A 19,626-nucleotide genomic window follows, 5' to 3' on the forward strand; every position below is an offset into this window, starting at 1 on the left:
TTTTCCTCACTTGTGTTCTAGAAATCTCTCAGTTTGCTTTACTGCCTTAAAATCTGGGATCTACTGAGGGGTACACCATGGAGCTGCCCTGGGTCTGTAGTAGAAAAAGATCAAGGTGCAGTACCCCTGTTTTCATCCTCACAACAACCCTGTGAGGTTGGTAAAACAAGATGTACCAACTGGCCCAGCACTGTGACTGCTACAGTGTACTGAATTCCATTATAAATTCCACGCTAAGTTAATTCTAATTGCTTTTATTTTGACTTCTTCCTACCTTCTTGAACCCTCCAGTGCCTTTCTGCTATTTCTGCTTTGGCAGTCTTATATTGCTTTGTGCTTTTAAAGTTGTTTCATGACTATCCTAGTTGATATCATTCCAGCAAAATTACTGTCCTGAAGGTAGTAGTTTTCTTTGTGATAAGCTAGGATTAAAGTATGAACTACTTCAGGGGAACCATCCATTTCTGTCAGATACAACCCATAGTTTCCATCTCAAATCCTGTGAAGCAGTTGTCAGTGGAGGTCAGCCTATATATTTGTGAAAAGCCCTGAATTTTGTTCAGTGATTACTATTAAACTAACTCACAAACCGAAATGATAGCTCTGAGAGTTATAAATTGCTGCATCTATTAAACTGGGTGTGGATTCTGAACTGCTCAACTGCACAGAAATAGGCAGAAGGAGCTGCGCATATCAAAGAAAGACTGATAGAGCTTAATGAGTTTCCAATTAGACCAAGATTTTAGCGGTGTATGAGCTATTGAATGAAAAAATAACATTAATAAACAAAGGCTAGAAAACTGAAAAAGGTTTCAAACTATTAATAATGTTGCTTGCAACAAACACTGGAACGTTATCCTAAATATTGTTTTTGCCTAAAAGTTGGTGTATGCATAGGCTTGTGATATTTCTCAAATCCTGACATCTAATTTGCATATTATTCTGATTATGCATATTACTCCAATCTTCATTATAATTATACAAATGAGACGCAACAATTGTTGCAATTTTTCTACTATGTTTCAATCTTCATACAATTATTTACAGTTACAGAGAACAAGTATAGAGTAATGTTTAATGTGCTGGACTCAGGACAGGGAGACCATATGAACATGGCTTACCATTGCCTCTCAGCAAATCTACCTTATGGAATTGGTGCGTGAATTAAAAGGGAGAGGGAAACCATATTAAGTAGACATGTAAATTAATAATACAGTAGAAATAAAAGATGAATATTAACATATGATCACGAACAAACACTTCCAGTGGTATTTCCATCAGTCCCCTCCCCCCTCCAATCAAAACAAACCTCTGAGAGTGACTGCTGTTTGATTCACACGACATTCACAAGAAAAAGTATGGTCTGGATTCATTCAGAGACACAGAATAAATATCATATTATAACTAGGAAACATTCTGTCATAACATTTTTCATCTATATGACTTTTCATCAAAATGTGCATTAGTTGCAAAAGCAACTAATTTGTACTTAGATGCCTGTTCTGTCACCCTGTTCTGTCTGGTAATGCCATTAAAGATCCAGTGTGGTGTAGTGATTTAAATGTTGGACTAAGATCCAGGGTCAAATCTCTGCTCAGCCATGGAAACACACTGGGTTACTCTGGGCAAGTCACATGCTCTCAGCCACAGAGGAAGTTAAGAGCAAACCACCTCTGAAGAAATCTTGCTAAGAAAATCCCATGATAGGTTCACCTCAAGGCCACCATAAGTCAGAAACAACTTGAAAACACAACAACAACAACAACAACAACAACAACAACGCCAGTTAAGGTAATGATAAACACCTGTGCTTTTCACATTTCCATACATCTTTCCTCTAAATCCCAGATAAGGGAGACTCAGCCTGTATACACTGACAGAGGCTTTCTTTCCATACTTTGATGAAGACTCTTTTGGTTGAAGTGAATATTATCTGGAAATCTGTGTATTTTATGTATGTTTTGACTAAATTATTCTATGTGTTGTATATGTTTTTAACTGTATTTATGTTTTGAATATAGAACTCTGTATTGCATATGTTTTTAATACATTATTCCATTCATACAATCCTGCTTGCTTTTTGTTTTGGCACCACTGGTGTTTTCTCTGTTGTGGGTTAGCAGTGCTGTAGGTGGCACAACAATTGACATGAAAACCAGCTGCAGATTGGCAGCAGTTCATCATGTCTTAAATGAGTTCTGTGAAGAACCTCCTTCTTCCCCCTTTGTTCAAAGTGGAAGTAATTTAGCTGCTGATTCTAATAGGAAGATAGTGCCACCATGTGTCTGTAGTCTGCAGGACTGTAAAAACTGAGCTGCCAAGTCTAACTGGGAAGATACTGCCCCCATGTGCTTAGAACGATGTTTACCACTGTACCTATTGTATACCATTACTCTTCAGACTGCAAAATCTCACTGTAGTTAAAACAGAATGCTTGAATTTTTAGACATTCTTTTCATAGGAGTGGAACGGGACTAACATGTATATTCAGTTAGTTTGACATGTCTAATTGAATTAATATGTAAATTGTGGGTCAAAATGGAAATGAATGGGAGTCCCATTCATTTGTGTTTCATATATATTAACTCTTAGGATATATTTGCACAAGTAATCTAGCACCACCAGAGCCATGCATGTATCATGTAATTTTGCTTATGGCTGGAAGAATACTTCTTATAGTAATATATTGATGCAACCTGAATCATGGCAGGCATCATGTGGGGGAAATTCAAGTTTCCCTTCAGCCTTTGTTAAGGAAACAAAATATCAAAAAATATCAAAGCCAAGCTTGTTAGAGTCTAGCTTTTAAATCAGCAGAGCAGCAGAAAGCAGTCTTTGTTTAACAATGCTTCTCTAAGAACTGAGGCTGACACAAATAGCTTCATGTTTAAAAACAAAACTTTACTAATGGCTTAAATCTACATATGCACGGAAGCTGCATCCTAACCTATTTAATGAATAGTTCAGGTAAAAGAAGAAATCTTTATATCACCATCTTCTGGAAGAAAGTTGAGAGAGCATGGAGATGGGAGACCAGGAGAAAGCAGGGGAGATCGTTTTGTGTCTGAGAACTTCCTAAGGAAGTTAGCTGAATCACATGGTGTGCGTACCAATTTACAAAGGTGTTTATTGCCCCTGTAATCCAGCAGGACCAAATGGCATGCAAATACAGAGAAAACATGCAGGGAAAAACCTATCTATCTGAGGAAGGGGAGAGAGAATGCAATGGTTTTCTAATACATCATCATTTTCCAGCCAGCCAGTACTAATATACACATTCTCACTCCGTGTCTTTCTTACTACAGTATCAAATATTCTGATAAGATCTTTTCAAAATAATAATAAAAAAATCTAGGATCAATACACAAATGAAACAGGTCAATCATTTGAGTTTCTGAATAGCCTTGACATTTCTGTTGTTTACTATCAAGTCAAATTTGATGTAGAGCAACCCTATGAATGAGAGACCTCCAAAAGACCCAGTCATCAAGAACCCTGCTCATGTCTCCCTTGAGATAACTTTCTATGAAAGCTACCATGCTACAAATAGAAGCTATGTTAAACACGATATGCATAAGTAGTTAGCTTACCAGTCATGTCAAACAACATCTACAGAGCAACAGATTGCCCAACAATAACCTAAATAATGGAGACACACAATTAGCTCTATTGCCCAGTAAACTGTTGGGTCATGTGTGTTGGGTAAAGTGCTGGGCTGCCACTTCAGAGATTCAAGTTCAAGTCTCTAATGAGCCATCAAACTCACCAGGTGACTTTAGGCTAGTCATGCACTTGCTCATCTTGATCTACCTCATAGAGGTATTGTGAAGACAAGTGTGGAAAGGACGCAAGCTATGTACACAAGTCTTGCGCTCAGTAGAGGAAAGGTGGACTATAAATATAAATAAAAGCTATTTTATGATTGGAAAAGGAAGAAAGCAACAGCATTATTTGCAAAGATCTGTCTGGAAATTAGCCACCACGTGCCATCATGATGTAATCTGAGTGTTAAACTAGGAGTCTTGGAGGCCAGGGTTCAAATCCCTGTTCACCCATGGAAACCCACTTCCTGACCCTTAGGAGAAAAGGAAAATCATGTGATAGCTTTGCCATAAGTTAAAATTGGCTTTGAGGCACTTAACCACAAATCAGAAAGTTATCTCAGTAATTAAAAGGGGCATTATGTTTATACTAGTGTACTTTATTCTTGAGAAGAAGAAAAAATCAAATAAGTGATACATACTATGTATTAAAATATGTATTAAATTAAAATTATAGGAGGGTGCTAATAATATCAGTGGCAAAAAAGCTCTCTGATATATTTCTGTGCACACTTAATTTAAAAACACAGGGAAATGAATGGACTTCTGAAAGGATCATCTTTACAAATATAAGCTGTTTTGTTTTAGTTTTTTACAGTCCTGAGAAATTGATATTTTGGTTTAAAAGCTTAAATGTGTATTTCATTATTAGAGCAATTGATGTTAAAACTGGGGATAACTTAAAAAAATGCTAACCTTAGGTTGGGAGAGATTTGTTTTTTTCATTTAAATAACGAATATTTCACATCATGTTCCATGACCTCTGTTTTGCATAGAAAACAAATGTAAACAAAAAGACTAAGTAAAAGAATTCAGAGATAAATTAGTAACAAACTGAATAAAATGATATAAGAGCAATCCATAAACTTGCACCAAACCTATCACATTAAAGTTACTAAAACAGGTTTCAAGGGTTAATTCAGAAGACTGAGGCCCTGTGCAGATTGTCCTTAAAGGCCAGCTTGGGGGTGGAGTTAGGGTGTGGTGCCCACATGACATATGTCCCGACTCCGCCCCCCAGGCAGCATGATGCACACAGCGCACAGCATCACGGTGCTCCTTTGACACTGTGTCTGCACAATGCAGCGCTGAAGGAGTGTGGTAAAGCGGCGGCAGCATGGCTATCGTGCCTTTTGCAGGGCACAAAAAGGAGCCACTTTTTGAAGCTCCGTTTTGCGCCCTGCAAAGGCCAGGTTGGTGGCATGCTGTTGCCGCGGCCCCAATCTGGTGAAAATAGAGGTGGTTGCAGCCCACCTCTTAGGGGTGGTCTGCACAGCCCCTAAAAGTATTATAAAAGAGCTTCATACACATGATTAGCTGTGAGGAGGTATTATTTGTAGTGTCATTATGTGATAGTGCAATTTGAATCTTTGAGCAATATTCAAGGGACTCAACATATTATGAAACAATAACTTCCACTTTAGAATCTAATGCCTCATATTTGTGAGGTCAGTTTATGCATCATCATTATCTGCCATAGTTTCACAACTCAATTTTTCATAAAATTTAAAATATTAGACTATCTAGTCCTCCAAAAGAAAAAAAAGACAGTCTCACTTTTTGTTTCAAAACAGAGGCATACATATTACGTATAACTTTCATTATTGTTTCAGGGACAAGTGATCCATATGTCAAGTTTAAAATTGGTGGGAAAGAATTTTTCAGAAGCAAAACAATCCAGAAAACACTTAATCCTGTATGGGAAGAAGGAACTTCCATTATTATTGAACATCTACGGGAACAACTGTATATAAAGGTAAGCCCCATTCAATTTTCCTTAAAAGTAGTAAAAATATTGTGTTAAATCATGCCATATCAACATTCCAATGGAATTTTATGTTAATGTCTCTGTAGCAAACTTTATTCTTAACAAAAGTTACATCTTGCCTTTGCTTGTTAATGTGTCTCAAAACTGTTTAGAGCACAAATACAGTGTGCCTGCATCATACGCAGGCACCCCATACGTGCCTTTCAGCGCTGCACAACCTAAAGGAAATGGCACATGTACGAGTGGTGCACTCGCAGCATGGCATGGCATACATGAGCCCCATTATGTTGAATGGGGCTCGAGCGTACGTGGAACTTGCCTTATGCAGGGTGTTCTGGAACAGATCCCCCGCAAATGGCACAGACCCGCTGTATTTGAAATATTCTCTGAAATATACAGTCACCCCTCCTTTTTCATACGCACTGCAGGCATGTGCCCCATTCATTCTCCCTCCAGTCATCCTTTGCACATAAGCGAGGGACACAGGTCTGAAGACTGCGAGAATGAAGGGAGGACTATAGATTAATTTTAGGAAAATGGTACTATTTCAACTGAAAAGTGAGTAGCACAATTGAAATTTAAACCTCAGTTTTTTAAAAAAACCCAGCTGCAGGTCTGCGAGTACTACCAATTTGTACTTTAATGCTCAGCTGAAAGATCTCCTTGTATAGACAGTATTCATCTGACAGGTTGTATAAAGTTTGGTTTTGCTAATATTCCCAATTCTGAGTGTAACCTGCCAAACTACTTTTCTCAATTTTTGTCTATTATCTACTTTTTTAGGTATTTGATTATGACTTTGGGCTTCAAGATGACTTTATAGGGTCAGCTTTTTTGGATCTGAATTCACTAGAACAAAACAGGTACTGTGCTGTAAAACTGTTGAATTATATCAATAAAGTTTGATTCTCCCTGGCTTCTTCTTGCTCTACCTCATCTTGGGAATGTCAGGATGATTGTGGTGTTATCACTAGTTACTGCTCTTGTGAGTGATCATTTAAGGTTTTTTTCCATAGTGGTAGAATTCAAAGATATAGTTAATCTGTAGAATCAGTATGTAGAGAGATCTTGTAGCACCTTTGAGACTAACTGAAATAAAGAAGTTGGCAGCATGAGCTTTTGTAGACTTCAGTCTACAAAATGCAATGCATCTGAGGAAGTAGACTGAAGTCTACGAAAGCTCATGCTGCCAACTTCTTTATTTCAGTTAGTCTGAAAGGTGCTACAAGATCTCCCTATATACATTTAAGGTTTTGTCAGACTTTTTGTTTAATTTGACTTTTTTCTCTAAAGTCATCTCCAGGAGAAGATAACACAATGCATTTCTGATGGTGGCCTCTGTCTACAGTTGTTTGTGCCATTGTTTATTAGCTTTAATGTTAATCACTAGGATGCCCTAGTCCAGCACTCAGATATCTACAGCACTCTGGGCCATTATTGTATTAATCCCAATAGATGTCTCAGATGTGCTTTCTTAGGTAGTATATTCCACATAATGGATGCCATCCATTCAGAAGGTTACCATTCTTTTTTGTCAAATGCCAGCATACAGAGCAGGGCATTCCCTAAATTCTCAGTGTGAAACAGATAATAGGGAATGAGGTACACAAGCTCCTAGATCAGAGGAGTGTAAAGTACAAACCACAGACCACATGCAGCCCCCAAGGCGGTTTCTAATGCAGCTCAAACCACTAATGCCTCCCTACAGTTTTAAAAAATGAGCCCAAAAAGGATCAATTCCTGGAATGTTACAGCAACAATGATTTTGGATTAAAATAAGATTCCCCTCACTTCGTTTTGTTCTCCCAGGCATATCAAAAGGAAAACAGAAGTGGACATTTGGCCACTTCTGGGGAGGGGGAATAGACTGTTTAATGCCGCCCCTGCCTAAAATGACTCAGAACCACAGCAAACACATGTCATGGTTCTGAGGGTTCCCTCTGCTGTGGGTACAAATTAGAGCTGGGGAAAAAACAGCTCCTTTTTGGGCTGGGTTTCTATTGCCTGGGAGCACCTTTGGCACATCTTCCGCATGTCCTGGGGTGTGTATGCATCATCTAATTGCCATGCCACCAGGCCACATGAAAGCTGGCTTTTTGGGCCCATCTTTTGGGGTCCTAGTTTAGGTTTTTGGAGGAGAAGGGGTTCAGACTTGGTGCATTTCACAGTGTATCCTGTGGTCAGAAAATTGGCCCAAGGGAGCCCAGAACTTGTGCACTCCTGTTTTCTACATTGCAGTTTGAATGGACTGTTCTGAGGTTTGAACAAGCTCTGTTACCAGAACAGTGCCTGATGAAATCCTGAATCCTCCAGGTTGTATGAGAAAAATTAGAAGAGGACTAGCATCTCTGTAAAAACCAAGACACCCTGTAATTTTAGCTGTTTATCTTCGTTTCTCTTAACAACTGCCCAAATTTAGTTTATACTAAATAAAATGAATGGTTTTGAGGGGGGGTGTTGTTTTGTTTTTTGTAAAAAAAAAAAAAAAAAAAAAGGAAAGTGCTTTCTGTCTTGCAATGTTAAATCTTCCTGCTGTGCAAAAGCTTCCCACATTCCAGTCTGGAACTGGCCAAAGCCATAACTTTCTCAAAGTAAAAATTACTTGTTAACCAGTCAGTGTCTGCTGCAAAACAGGGCTGAGAACTAAAAGAAACGAAGCTAGAATAAATAATGTAAAGATAACAGTTCCATAATACAAAGAATGGGAGCTATCCAGTGAACCCTAGCTACTACCCTATTTTGTAGCCTATTGTTGAAAAGTACAAGACACAAATAGAGTGGTTCAAATTTCCTTCTTAACCTATGTTGTTGCAAGTTTCTCACATGCCGTGTGTGCTTGCTTTGCATCTCTAGCTTGTAATATACTGGGAGAAGGCAGCACTAGCAGAAACATTACTGTTTAAAGCTTAGATCCCAATACAGAAAATCTGTGAAACCTGATCCTTAGGAAACATCTGTATTTGTGCTTATGCTACAGACATTTTTTGCTCTGTGTATTTGTTTTTCTAGGCCAATTGATGTTACGCTAAGTCTAAAAGACCCACATTATCCTGATGATGACCTTGGAATTATATTACTGTCTGTGCTGCTGACACCAAAAGAACAACAGACGGAAGGGGTAAGTGTGTGTTAAGCATGCTGGAAAGTAAGTGCAGATTTTCATCCCCCTTTCTGACCAGATGCATATAAATCTCATGTGTTCTATCACCAGATAACTGAATTAAAAAGGTGAAGGAAGGGATTTCTTATTCACCTTTGTAAGTTCCACTTTTCCAGTACATATTTATAGTTGCTGGTCAGGTTTTGTGATTTATGTGACTGCAGATCCCATACTTCAGATCAAGTCTTCCTGTAATGATGTTGGTATAGGCATGATTTTGAAAAAAATTTAGGCAAAGAATTTTGGATCTAGTGCTGTGCCATTCAAACTGCAACATTTTGGGACTATTGCAGTGACTTTTCATAGTAGGGAAACAAAAGAGCCCAATTACTCTGTGTAATTGCTGAAACACTGAAAATATTTATCTGGAATAAAAAGTATGGTACTCTGTGTGAACCATTACCTGAAAATGCCATTACTTGGGCATAAAACTGGTCAAGACCAGGAAACTGAATTAAAAGCACCAATAAAAAATATATATGAAATTTGAAATTTTCCATGTACTCCTATGGGTACGCATATTAATCTGATGTATCTGATAAATACTCTTTTTGAAAGAAAAATCCATCTTTGGGCTGGAGCACACGGGCAGGAAAAAGCAGCTCAATCTTGAGTTTTCTCAAAGTGGGTCTATACCCTGCTGTCCTCACAGCCTGCTACCAAGGTGGCCAAATACCCAAGGGCTGTCTGCACCACACAGTGTCCCCACCATACATGTCACACAAACACATTGCCTGTGACCTCCTGTTACTTTCCTCTACCCATGCAGATGCCATTCCATTGGATGCCCCCCGTATGATCAGTCACACAGTTGCAGGTGTGATGAACTGCTTGTACAGTGCATCAGTTTGCCCAATGACACATTGGCAAAGAACAATCATGGAGTCCCCCCATACATGTCCCATTCACCCCTCTTCACCCCATGCACCCCTGTTGGACTGTCTGGTTTGTTTATGTTGTAAGTACATCCATCATGTTATCGGCAATCATGTTTTGCTCTATCACAGTCCCGTACTGGCACTGGGCTGTTTATATGCCAGTGCGATGATGCACATTTTCCACCCTAAGTCATAGTATCACAGCTTCTTTTTGTTCTAGTTTTTAGCCCTGGAGCACAGCTTTGTTTTGCTTTCTACCCACTTGGCCTTGTGTGTCATCTAAATAGTCAGGCTTCAAAGTGATTAGAAGCTGCTTTATTTGGCCAGTGTGGGCGATTATCATGCAAACGATGTTACTTGAAGTTCTAATGCTATAAAGCATTAACTACAGCATGATTCATTTTCTCCCTCTGGATATAAACTAAGCATTTTCCAAATTAAACTTGGTTGAGTTTTACAGGATGGCCTAGAACTTGAAAAGAGAGTAAAATATGCCTGTGGAATTTCTGACTTTCTGATTTCCTGAAATTGATTGCAGATATTTGATGTAGTCTAATTTTGTGTGACCCACATTATAGTTTTTAAAAATAAAAACAGATACTTTTTGTTAACGTAGTACCATGGAATAGGGAAGATGAAATGCAAAATAATTTTTATGACATGTTTACTATCCTTTCCTGTGTACTAACACCAATTAATTATAGGTTTAGGTGATTTTAATTTGTTGGCGTTCTATAGGCCCTTAAAATTCCTCTGGCCATATCAAGCTGTTTGACATACTCAAATCAGTCAGCTTGGTTAGCGTCAGAGCTGCCCAAACTGGGAACCTTAAATGGCTTCAAATGTATGAAAGAAGATTTCCCCTTTTTCTTCCACATTTTAGTCATGTATGATATAAGCTGTTCATCACAAAATTGCTATGACAACACATCCATTCCACCCACCTCCTTTTTGTTACCCCGGGAGCACACTAACATATTCCCCAGAATATGACAACGGTCAATTTTTTCATCTCAAAGGGATGAAAGATACTCAGCCCGCCATAAAATGCCAGGATTTAGATCCCTCACATTCTGACTCCCCACCAAAAAAGAGACATAAAACAAAAGACAACCAAAATCATCCAAGAACAAAACACTTCTGGCTTTGTTTTGGTGCAACAGTGCAATCTGCCAAGGGTGTTTAGACAAATGAGAAATATTGCCTGGTGTAGTTGTCTGTGTCTGAAGCTGTTGCTGCTGCTGCTACTGCTGTGTCTTCAAGTTTGACTTTGGGGACAACAGGGCTTACCATCCATGGATGCTTAAGTCTGTGGATGTTTTTAGGAAACCTTTATGTTTCATAAAAATTTGAGGCCCCACTGTATTTTTAGAATTATAAATCCAGACAAAAAGATATTTGTCAATCTCAATTGTAACACAAACATATACATATATATGTATATATACAGCCCATCCTCCCCAACTGTGGACTGGCTATATGTGGTTTTAAGCATCTGCGGATGGCAAGCCCCATTGCCCTTAATGCCCATGTCTGCATGTGGCTGTTGCAGAGCAGCCATACCCACATGTGCTACCATTGAAATCTGCAGGACTTCAGGTCCCACCATTGTGTTTTTTTTTTCATCCGCGGGGGATGGGTCCAGAACAGAATCCCCATGGATACTAAGGGCTGACTATGTTATACAGTCAGGCCTTGGTATCCGCTGGGGTTTGGGCTCTGCTCAAAGGCACAGCTGCTAAGATTACTGAGACAGGAAGAAAAAAACAGGAAAAGATGACAGGGCTGAGGCACAGTGGTAAGATTCTTGTTTTTAAAAATGATAGGAATATAGAAGAAGGTTCTCTGAGATACTACTACTACTACTACTAATAATAATAATTTTATTTATATTTTCCCGCCTCTCCCAGATGGATCGAGGTGGGATTACAGTCCGTTAAAACCCATACATCAATAATAAAATACATATAAAATACATCAATAAAAATAATACAATTAATCTTAAAACTCACTCATCATCAAGTGGTAATGCAGTAGATTCATACAATGGTTTGAAAGTGTTTCTTACACAAGGTCAGATGGGTAAGCTCGCCAGAAGAGATCCGTCTTAAGTGCCTTCTTAAACAGCTCCAAGCTGGTAATGAGACGGATCTCTTCCGGGAGACTAGTAAAAGTTCTAAGATTTTTTTTTAGAAAGAAGGAGTAGGAACATAGGAAATCCTATGTATCTATTAGTGTATTAGGTATAGATCTGGGCTGATATACTGTACTTCAACTACTGGGAACATGCAAATAGATTTTATGATATGGGTTGAAGGAAAAGAGTGTCTGGTCTTTCAGAGATATGAACAATAAAGCATGGCTTACTGTTACAGGGACAAGGCAAGTGCTAGCACCAGACTCCGTAGATCTTCCATCCCAAGAGATTGTCTGTAAAGCAAATTGTGCTGAAACTTAAAAGCACTATTTTGTTTCGAAAATAACTATTATGACAATATTGGTTTAGATGTGTTGCAAAGTTTTCAGCACTTAAAAAGCAATTGGGAAAAAAGGGCAAAATACAGTGGGCCCTTGTCTTATGCAGGGGATCCGTTCCAGACCCCCTGCGTAAGGCAAAAGGCATGTATGCTCGAGTCCCATTGGACGTGTGTGTGCGCTGCAGGCATAAGCTGAAAGCCACCTATAATGAGCTCGCATATGGCGCGATCTCATTGTATGCTATTTTCCTTCCCTGAATGGATTGGAGAGTTCTTTTCCAACACGCCCTCCTGTTTGTGGGTGCAATGAAGACAGCTGACTACCTTTTCCTCCTAGGATGAAACCAGGCTTTTAGGGAACAGTCACATTTGGGGTGATCTTGACAGTCTCCATCTAAGTTGCATTTTTCAGAACACACACATGTGGCATCCACCCCTTTTAGCTTTCAGCATGGTTTTAGTTACCAGTAGTTGCCATATTTGGGGCTAAGGAGAACTTTTGAGGAGGTTTTCAGAATTGGTTAAGCTCACTTCCTTTTGTGACCTACTCCATGTTGTGCATTTAGGGGGGAGGTTTTGATACTATTTTTAATTTGGATCTCCATTGGATGTGCTATATGTCTTTTGAATTTGGCTAATTGGCTTTTTATTCATTGTGTTGATCTAAATAGTAGGTAGCACAGTGCAGCTTAGCATGGGACTTCTTGGTCAATGTGTTTGAGTCTTCACATGATGAAGGATTTTGTCTACTGAGGTGGTCTTCACAGTGAGAGCCTTTAAATTAGTGCATGTCTTTGAGGAACTGATATGTGGACTAAATCAAGGGCTAACCGATCCTGTCATGGCCTACCAGGACCTCCAAATGTATCCAATTTAAGAATGTGGCTAAGATGGGATGTGGTGGGACATTCCCTCATTGCATGTTTGCAGTGAGATGTTTCACCTTTAAATTGCCCTTAATGGGCAGCTTCTGGGCCTGCTATGTTTGACAGTAGCATTGGTAATTGCTTTCCATGCTGCAGACTGGTTAAGCCCATTTTAAAATCTAATTTTGTTTTCTTCATTCTTGGGATGAGGCAATAACTATATATGTCATATGCTACACATAGTTATAGTAGTTAGTTGTAATAAGTAGCTGATTTTTAACACAGTAAAGAATGTAGCATTTGACCGTATTGTAATTAGTTAAACCTTTGATTTTAACCTCATGGGAGATCTAGATGTGGATTGTAGTCTAGCATCTAAAACATATACTTTGGCAACATTGTAATTTATAAATTCTAACCTGCAAAGAAGAACAAAGTTGGATCAGTTGGCTTAGATTTCCACCCAAAATATTAGTTTGCCTGAAATTATTCCTATAACATTCTGATATTAGTATTATTTATTCTTAATTGTGTACATTACATATAGTTGCAGTTGCACTAGTTCCAACAATTCTTAATTGAATATATGGCTTTATTTGAGTAGCATGATCACCTGTAAGCAGAACAAAAATGTGAATTTTTTTCTTGGCTTGATTAATGATCTCAAGACTAAATGAAAAATTAATGGGAAGTAATGAACATCTATACCATTATAGCTGAAAATCTATACACACTTTACTGGGAGTAAATCCCATTGCAAATTATGAACCTTAGGCCTGTTACAGACAGCCAAAAGAAAGCTGCTTCGAGTCACAGTGGAGGTATGGTGTTTCAATGATGCATGCGTCCTAAGAGTCCAGAAGCCGCACCAAAGCCACGCTCCAGGCTGGAGCGTGGCTTTGGTGCGACTTCTGGACTCTTAGGACGCATGCATCATTGAAACACCATACCTCCACTGTGACTCGAAGCAGCTTTCTTTTGGCTGTCTGTAACAGGCCTTAGTTCTGTATAGACAAAAGGTCTGATCTGCACTGCAGAAATAATGTAGTCCCAGGCTCAATGCTAAGGAATTCTGGGATTTGTAGTTTTGTGAGATATTTAGCCTATTCTGTAGTTTGTTGTGGTGCCACAACAAACTACAAATCCCATGATTCCATAGCAGTTCAAGATGTGTCAAACTGCAGTGCAGATGCAGTCCTAATCTGCTTTAAATCTAATGTGAAACTTAAATGCTTGAAAGATTTATTCACTGTGTGTTGTTAATGAATAAGCCTATTTCTATATGCAATAATGCATGCCATGCATTGTACTATTGCATGCATTGTGTGTAAGTGTAATGTTTCTGCATGCTTTTATCCATTGTGTTCATACTTCTATAAAAGTGAGTGCATGGTTGCTTAGATTTTGAGTTTTAGCAAGGTCCATTGCAAAAATTTCATCACTAACGAACCTTCAAAGTAATTGTGACTTTATATGAGCAGCCTATATATATATATAATCCATCTGACTGGTGTTAGAAGCTGTAAAAATCTCAGAAACATGAGTGATATTCTAAATTGCAGGATACAGAATTCGTGAATGCACCTTTGAAACTAATATTTACATTATTTTAAGAATAATAATAAAAATTATATAATTTTGGAAGGAAAAGACTAGTTGATCCTGAGAGGCATGTTTTTAAATTCTTCAATTTTATAATATTATTCATTTATCTGTTGATTCATTTCTCAGCCATTTTCAGCCTGCAGACTCCTAAAGTTGTTAGCCCAATTATATAAGTTCTGCCACCAGCATATTGAAAAAATATTCTAAATTGTGCCATCAATACCACCATGTGCTTTTTTTTTTTTACAAACAAATGTTCTCAAGGCTGAAATAGAATCAGATTTCTTGCTCTTTCCTTATCTCTGTGAGGGCTTGCTTAGTCTATCAAACCAATAATTTCCCCTGACCTCAGGCATAACCCAGTCCTGTCTTTTAACTTGAGTAAGCAACTGGGAGAGGCTACAGGGAGGGGGTCCTAAGGCCCACACAAACAGCCTTGGGGCCTTTGTGGAGCCCACAGGCCCTGCTTTGCCCACCTCTCCTTTACCTAATGATGCTGTACTGATTATATGACACTAACCCTTGCAGCCTATAAGGAATGTTTGCATTTAGTGCTATACTTTTGGCAAACAGTATTTCACTGTATAAATAAAAATAATCTCACAGGTCTGATCCAGGAGCTAGTACTTAGTTGAATTCCATCAGGATTTGGATTTTCTTTTCACCTGCTCCAGCCTTACATGATAAAATACTCTGGGGCAGTATTTTAAAGTATGCATGAATGTGGGGTGGGGGGCAGGAAACCATTGATCTTGGTGAACACAATAGGATTTTTTTAAAAAATAAAAAATCACCCTTCATACTAATACTAACAAATATAAATTCTGTCCTGCAAATACTATCAGAGTGGCTATTCCTTCATAATCCAAGATGATATTTTCCCCTAAAAATCCCCATAATATATTCTTGAAGTTGTGATTTTTTTTCTCCTGACCTCTTTCTTCAGCATTTTCTTTTCAACATACTTTCTTCAGTTAAATATATTCTAGTTAATTCAAATGGTACAGTTCTAAAAGTAATTAATACTTAGTCCTGGATGCTTTTTTTAAATTTCCTATGGCCGGGGAGGTGGGAAGGAAGGAGATTGCAGAGAAGCGAGGGGGAGGAGTCGGGAAGGAGGTTGCAAGGCTTCCAGCTTCTCTGCGACCTCCTTCTGGCTTTCCTGGCAATGGGAAAATTTTTTAAAAGGCACAGGGAAGCGAGTAAGGAGGCTGGGCCAGGGATTTGGGAGCCAGGAGGCCGGGCCATGCCAGCTGCCCCCCAGGCTGGGCTGCCAGTGGGAACTAGAGCAGATTCGATTCCGATTTGAATCCACCTAGTTCCCACTTGGGCTGAATCGATTTATTTCTAAATAAATAGATTCAGCCCAAAAAACATCCTATTTAACCAGCACCTTTTTGACATGGGGTAAATGGGTAAAAATGTTCAAAAAGCATGCCCCCCCTTTCTGAATTGATTTCTAAAATTGGATTCAGTGGGAACCATGCCCATTTAACCCGGATCCCGATCCCGATTTAAATGTAGTGGGAACTAGGCCTCTATTTCAGAGATCTCAGGCCAGCTTATATTTTACATATTTTAGTATACAGTTTACATATTTTAGTATAAATATTTTAGATGTTTCAGTTGTTATCATCACATCAGTCATAAGTTAAAATAAAAGAGAAATAATTTTTTCTCCTTGATTCACAACATTAGCAACTTACACAAACACAGTACAAACAGAACTTGGAAACATTTTTATTTTACTAAAAATTTCAAATCCCCCAGACAGCAGGACCATGATGGCTGTAGAGTGGTGTAACCTGTAGTATAAAAGCATGATTTTTCCAGACTTTAGTATAACTACACAAACACTAGTTAGGCCATGATTTTAAAATGACATGTTATAAAATATAATAAAACAGCAATGATCAGCAGCTAAAATTACCTTCATACATAAGTGCATTTTCATCTGAAAACCTCCAGAGAGAACAGTGAGAGAAATAACCAGACTTTAGCTGGAAGACAGCTCCAAAGGTGAGCTCCTATCACCATGAAGGATACAGGCCTCATCTATTTATCCTGAAATTACTATGCTTTGCTCATGCTTTTATGAGATTATTGAACTGTTGTTCTCCTTTCTCTTTTCCATGACACTTCAGTCTGTTTTGAGACATAAAAAATTCAACTTTGGCAGGAGGAAAGCAGAACAATAACAAACTCTACACATAAATCACCTTAGTGCTTCTCTTCTTTCCCCACGACCCCAAGTCATGTTTTTAAAAATCTATAGTAATCTATTGCATATATCACCTTTAAATTACTTCAGCATGCCATCCTTATTATATCCCTGTTTGTGATATTTTATCAATGTATTTTATTTTTTAACCAATCTTCTAATCCATACTAAGATGCCTTTTGCCTGTGCATGATAAAATTGTTAAAATATTCATGTGCTAACTGTTTTGAACATCATTTTAATTAACGCTAAGACACCTTTTAAAGTGAACTTTTAAAAAACCTATTAAGTCAGCAGTACCTCAGTTAAAAAGAAAGTGTTTCATTACAAGTTAAGAAACTGATTTTCACATCTAGGATTACATTTGTCCCTTCTCTACGTACTTGGCTAAGGCATACCCAAAATACGAGATAAGACGAGCACTGGTATCATATACTTGTGGCTAGCCCCTTTTATTCTTTTCTTTGGAAATTCTCCATTTTCAGTCCTTCAGAGAATCATGAGGAGAAAAAATCCCAAGCCTTACCCTTTTTCTTCCATTTAAGGAAGAGAAAAGCAGATTACAAAAGGCTTTTAAAATTGCACTGACATTTGAAATGGCAGCTCAGAACAGTGGAGCAGTAATCTCACTTTGAACACAGGGAGGGGTCTTTATATAGAAACACATATTACAATACCTCTTTTACTTTAAAATGTAGTAGATTAGTTCTGCTGTATTTGAAGAAGAGGCTGCTCATTTTGCTAAATGGACACCTGAACCTCTTCCTCAAAGTCCAGGCCTGACTGACACTACCACTGACAAGGAGTAAAATATGAAGAGTATACATGTTGGCATGTAGTAAAATACAACAAAATCCACAAACTGCAATACTTGATTGTAAAGAACCGTTCTGCGAGTGAAATGGAATCTTTGCATCTACTCCTCTTTCAGTCCTCTTCCTTGATGTTGCAGAATAATTCACAGATACCGTTTTCTATTGAGGAATCTGAACCTGAAAATTGAATAGATTTTGGCCAGTAAAAATGAACTGCCACTCAATCAGATGAGCTGTAACTAATAATATAAAAACACAAATTTTAATACAGTTGCAACACTGTGATTGCTCTTAATAGCTAGTCAAGACCGTTGTCATTTGTTCTTCTTTTTTGATTGATACCAAACATCTTTAAGTTATTTCAGCTTATTTTTCTTTTTCATCTTACAATTTGAATTGTGCTTTCTTGTGAATTATGCTTGCAGCAGTTGTTTGATTCCAGTTTTGTGTAGTTATTTGGAATGTATCTGACATCTCAGTGAGTGCTTTAATATGTGCGTTGCTCCTTTGGAAATCATCTGGCCTCCTGTGTGAATGAGTAAAAGATGATTTTAAAATGCTGTATTTCATTTACAGACAATGCTAATGAGGAAGAGTTGGAAAAGATCAAGTAAGGTAATTCTTAGCATGTGGTCTTGAGAAGAATAGTGATATTCTGTATAGTGTACTTAAATGGAAAGTTATAACACAAACTGTGTTCTCCAATGAATCTATTTGAAAACTTTGATAATGGAGCAGATCTTTTAGTATGAATGAAATGTCCTTTGCTATGTACATTACAGCCTTTAAACATTATCGCCATTATTGCAGATCATCTGGGTACATCTGACTATGTGTAGCTAGGAAAATCAATTTACATTAATTGCTGTCTCATGCATTGTGCATATTTTTCTTTGTAGTTAGTACTGTGATGCTATCATGAGCATAGCATCAGCTCTGGCCTATTGTTTACTGTTTGAGACTTCTTTGAATTGATCTATGGATTAAGTGACCGGTGGGGTGCCACAAAGTTCTGTCCTCGGCCCAGTGCTATTCAACATTTTTATCTTTATTTTTAACTTGGATGAAAGAATGCTTATCAAATTTGCAGATGACATCAAATTAGGAGGAGTAGCTAATATCCCAGAGAAGAGAATGAAAAATTAAAAATTTGGGCCACAGCTAACAAAATGAAGTTCAACACGGAGAAATGTAAGGTACTGCACTTAGGGCAGAAAAATGAAATGAATAGATATAGGATGGGGTACAGCTGGCTTAGTGAAACTACATATGAAAGGGATCTAGGAGTCCTAGTAGAACACAAATTGAACATGAGTCAGCAATGTGATGTGTCAGCTAAAAAGGCCAATGCAATTTTAGGCTGCATCAATAGAAGTATAGTGTCTATATCAAGAGAAGTAATAGAGCCACTCTATTCTGCTTTGGTCAGACCTCACCTGAAATACTGGGTCCAGTTCTGGGCACTACAGTTCAAATAGGATGTTGACAAGCTGGACTGTGTCCAAAGGAGGGCATCAAAAATGGTGAAGGGTCTACAAACCATGCCCTGTGAGGAGAGACTTAGGGAGCTGAGTATGTTTAGCCTGGAGAAGAGAATGTTATGAGATGATATGATAGCTCTGTTCAAATATTTGAAGGGATGTCATATTGAGGGTGGAGCAGGCTTGTTTTCTGCTGCTCCAGAGAACAGGACCTGGAACAATGGATGCAAGCTACAGGAAAGGAGATTCTACCTCAACATTAGGAGGACCTTCCTGGCAGTAAGAGCTGTTTAACAATGGAATACACTCCCTTGGAGTGAGGTGAAATCTCCTTCTTTTGAGCTCTTTAAACAGAAGCTGGACGGCCATCAGTCGGGGATGCTTTGATTGAGAGTTCTTGCATGGCAGGGGGTTGGACTGGATAGCCCTTGCGGTCTCTTCCAACTCTATGATTCTGTTATTCTATAATTCGATGAAATAATGGATATCTAATTCTGTTGATATGCAGAATATCTAAATATACCCTTTGTCAAG

At 38.3% G+C, this 19,626-nt stretch overlaps 1 protein-coding gene across 1 annotated transcript in view; it reads left to right on the plus strand.

Moving 5' to 3' along the window:
• LOC149323842 (multiple C2 and transmembrane domain-containing protein 1-like) overlaps positions 1 to 19,626 on the plus strand; it is a 253,115-nt gene that overhangs the window by 77,177 nt on the left and 156,312 nt on the right. The window contains exons 3-6 of the mRNA XM_089482469.1: positions 5,435 to 5,577; positions 6,373 to 6,452; positions 8,599 to 8,707; positions 18,188 to 18,226. Of these exons, the coding sequence (XP_089338595.1) occupies positions 5,435 to 5,577; positions 6,373 to 6,452; positions 8,599 to 8,707; positions 18,188 to 18,226 (371 nt within the window). The remainder of the gene's footprint in view (positions 1 to 5,434; positions 5,578 to 6,372; positions 6,453 to 8,598; positions 8,708 to 18,187; positions 18,227 to 19,626) is intronic.

The sequence above is a fragment of the Sceloporus occidentalis genome, unplaced genomic scaffold, assembly GCF_023333645.1.
Source record: "Sceloporus occidentalis isolate IW3139 unplaced genomic scaffold, rSceOcc1.0.p SCAF_1, whole genome shotgun sequence".
In the NCBI taxonomy this organism is placed as follows: domain Eukaryota; kingdom Metazoa; phylum Chordata; class Lepidosauria; order Squamata; family Phrynosomatidae; genus Sceloporus; species Sceloporus occidentalis.